Source organism: Apium graveolens, chromosome 10, assembly GCF_009905375.1.
Source record: "Apium graveolens cultivar Ventura chromosome 10, ASM990537v1, whole genome shotgun sequence".
Classification (NCBI taxonomy): domain Eukaryota; kingdom Viridiplantae; phylum Streptophyta; class Magnoliopsida; order Apiales; family Apiaceae; genus Apium; species Apium graveolens.
Window position 1 is genome coordinate 4,530,164 of NC_133656.1, and position 3,761 is coordinate 4,533,924.

Sequence of the window (3,761 nt, forward strand, 5' to 3'; positions counted from 1 at the left end):
AAGGTTATTATTATTAATTAAGTGAAGTGATATTGTGGAAAGAAAGACCGTGACGACCCGGATCCTCGACCCCGGATCTGGGGGTGTTACAGTATCTTAAATTAAAAAGAAAACAAGCATGCACCGATATTATGCTAGTAAAATGCATTTTAAGACTTAAATCTTCCATGTACCTTTCGCCATAATGACTTTAGGGTTTTACCACATCCAACACAGCTTTAGCTTGCTTATAAATTAATTTTGACCTCTTACCATACACTTCAAGCTCCATCAAATAAACATCCTTCCACTCCTTCTCTAACTTTCTTGCCTTTTTTGCCTTGATCCCGCTAACTACCTCTTGCATGTATTCCTTTGGACACAGTCTTGGATTTGTAATATACTTAGCTATGTCGGATTCAAGAGAAGCGCACAAGTAGGGATATAATGACCAGCAAGTCTCAACCTCCATCTTATCATCTCCCCAAATTTTCAGTGAAAGCTGATACCACTTTTTACTACTGGCACTATTGTTTTTTCCCTTATTGAGATACCTTATAAATTTTCTCTTCAACTTCAGAATCTTACTAAAAATCTGAATTTTATTGACAATACAGGCTAATAATTTTTCAAGATACTCGTTAAATGCAACATGATCCAAACTGTGAAGGGTAACTTTTGATAATTTAAAATTAATCAAACCTTCTAGTAAGACAATTCCATCCTTCTTGGAGAACACCCTAGTAAAATAAAGGTGCCTTTTCGACCACATCGCTTATTTCACTCCCCTTAGAACCCGTATCCACAAGTTTTCACTTATTATTATTTAAAACCACCCCGTCATTGATGCTGCTAGAGTACTCAATCTCACTTAAACTTTTCACACGGGCCTTGGAAACAACATGAGGAGGATTTTTTTGAAATTTTGATGGGATGGATTTGTCACCGTCGGAGTGTTTATTTTTTGAAGTAACAAGGTTGGTCGCCATTTTAAATAACAGGATTAGGGTTAGCCCTCACTCCATAGACTATTTCCTTCCCCTTCAATCTTTTCCCCATCCATTTATACCAATCCATTTATAAAAATTTGATTGAACCCTTTCTCACTAAATTGTTGGTCTATTTTTCTCATGAATCATTTTAGAATATTTTTCTTATAAAGCGCTTTCTAAAATTAAATTCTAGTTTTCCCCCTATTATTTCTTGATTGTTCTAAAACTCTGAGCAAATAAATATTATTTATTAATCAGTAAACTATTTTATTATATTATAAAAGTTAATTCTTGTAAAGAATAATATTAAAATAGTTGTATAAGTTTAAAATGGCAGAGAATTTTACGATTATAAGATACGGTGACTAGAATTTTTTGCCCGCTTCGTATGGTGCGAGTTAAAATTAGTTATAATAAATGTAAAAAATTTGTTATTGTTACAAATAATTATTTTCCTTGATAATTTATAAAAAAAGTTTAAGACACGTTTTATTTTCCACTTATAGATTTTTGGAAAAGTGTAGTTGTCTAATCCTAAATCTTATTAGGGAGTATCAGTAATTTTAAAAAAAATACTGAGTAAAATTGTGTTGATAGGTAGATTTATTTGAAAACTAAATTTTAATTTGTGGAATAATTTGTGATATGAAATATTAAAAGTTGAAGAATGGGCCACTTTGTATTCAATGGAAGAAAATACTAAACCTCTAGTTATCTGAAAATATTTGATAATTTTTGCATTGAATTTTGTTAGTTTGGAATATGACTCTTGATAATTTTATAATTCAAATTATGAATATGCTTTTAATTGATATAGGTATTAATCCGTATCAGCGGATTTTTATATTTGGATTATGAATTATGGGTCGATTTCAAATTGTTAAGAAACGATGTGATCCGCTTTTATTTCGGGTTGACTTCTAATATACCAATTCGAGCACGGTTGACTAGTTCAATTGATTAAGATTTTATCCTCTGTCGTCCTAGGTTCGACTCTCGCTCAACCTGATTTTTTTAAAACAAATACTCATTTATCATACCAATCTATACTGCGATTCTCCTAATTAATATAATACTTTTTTGAGATAAAACGCACTTGCATTAGATTAAATCATTAATGAGTACATCGGATAGGAAGTTCAGAGCAACATCCCCCCATTCCTGTAAGTCTGTCATAGAATGAGGCACTCTTGCTAACATATGAGCAACTTCATTCGCAGACCTATGCACAAATTGCACGAGCACCCTTTCAAAGTGCTTAAAGAACTCAACACAATCTCTTACAATAGAGTGGAAATAAGATCTTCCTGTATCACCATTACATGCATCAGCAAGGAGTTTTGAATCTGTCTCGAAAATGCATCTTGTATGTCCATGACGTTTCACCCAGGATAGGACTTCCTTTAAACTTAATGCTTCTGCTTCTCTGGGTGTCCACGACCCTTCCACCTTCATGCACATAGCTCGTAAAAATCCTCCATTCTCGTCCCTGATTACTCCTCCAACACCGATAACTGATATATTTTCAAAATTAGCCGCATCAATATTCACCTTGACCCATCCTCGTTGTGGTACCTGCCACCTTCTCAAACTTGAGTTCATCACGGCCTTGCCCTTGACACCTTCCGTTTGTGCTGTCTTCCAATCTGCTAATAGGTTCATTGCAGAGCTTTGAGTGCCAAATACAGACACATCAATTTTGCTCCACACCCACTTGTTACGCCGGTTCCAGATGCTCCAACAGATCAAAGCTAATAAAACACACTATTCCTTCACTCCACTGGTGAATAGCCGCTTGAATAGAGTTAAACTCGTGTCTCCTGATGTAGGTTGAACCTAGTGACCCATGCTAGTAGCTTCCCATACTTTCTTTGCAAAAATACACTCAAAGAAGACATGTATTGTATCTTCATCTCCCACACGACACCAAGCATATTTGCTTTCTATATTTACTCTCTTCTTAAGCAATGCTACAGAAGTTGCTAAGCACGATCTACACGTCCGCCATAAGAAACCTTTAATCTTCCCAGTTACCTCTAAGGACCATAATTTCTTCCAAAAGGTTGCATCAGCCGTACTGCATTCCCCCACCAGTTTACGGTAGCAACTTTTAACTGTGAATTCCCTTTTCCCGTCAAATAACTAGAACCACGAATCTTATCTATCCGTTATCGGCACATGGATTTTTTTAATCAGCTGGGCGTCCCTACTATTAAATATATCATCTAAAACTTCATCATCCCATCGCTTTTCATGCATTTCCATTAGATTAGAGACTTTTGTGTTTTCCAAATCTGGAGGCATACTTGTTGATATGTACCCATTTTCAGCACATGGCAGCCAAGGGACTTTCCACACAAACGTATCTTCACCCATACCAATACTCCTTCGGAAGCCTTGTTTCACCACATCCTGAGCCGCAATAATACTTCTCCACATATAGCTTGGATTGTTTCCAAGTTTTGCATTTAAAAAATCTGTACCCGGAAAATATCTTGCCTTCATGATGCTGGTAACAAGAGGGTTCATGTCATTTTGTCATCGCCAACCTTGCTTTGCTAACATTGCAAGATTAAACTGCTTAAGGTCTTTAAATCCCAAACCTCCTGCTTCTTTTACAATACAAATTTTATCCCAGGCCATCCAGCGCACTCCCTTACCATTATTTCCACTTTTCCTGTTAGATATATTTGTGATGTCATGTCTAATCTGATTTGTTTAGTTTCAGAACTTATTATCAGAATATCAGAACTTAACTGGAAATCACAACTTACTGAAGACAGGAAGTTA

The 3,761-nt window shown here is 35.5% G+C and overlaps 1 protein-coding gene across 1 annotated transcript; it reads right to left on the reverse strand.

Moving 5' to 3' along the window:
• Positions 1–2,807: 2,807 nt before the first annotated feature.
• On the reverse strand, positions 2,808–3,500 carry LOC141689655 (uncharacterized). The gene is made up of 2 exons (XM_074494010.1): positions 3,204–3,500; positions 2,808–3,113 (listed from the first exon to the last, which is right to left on the reverse strand). The coding sequence occupies exons 1-2, from the start codon at positions 3,498–3,500 to the stop codon at positions 2,808–2,810; spliced, it is 603 nt and encodes a 200-aa protein (XP_074350111.1).
• Between the last annotated feature and the right edge of the window lie 261 nt (positions 3,501–3,761).

Bases quoted from the DNA above. Each gene is read 5' to 3' on its own strand.
- LOC141689655 (XM_074494010.1), bottom strand. From the start codon at position 3,500: ATGAACCCTCTTGTTACCAGCATCATGAAGGCAAGATATTTTCCGGGT. The intron at 3,114-3,203 runs GTTTTAGATGAT...TCGTGGTTCTAG, and splicing joins AAAAGCGATGGGATGATGAA to TTATTTGACGGGAAAAGGGA.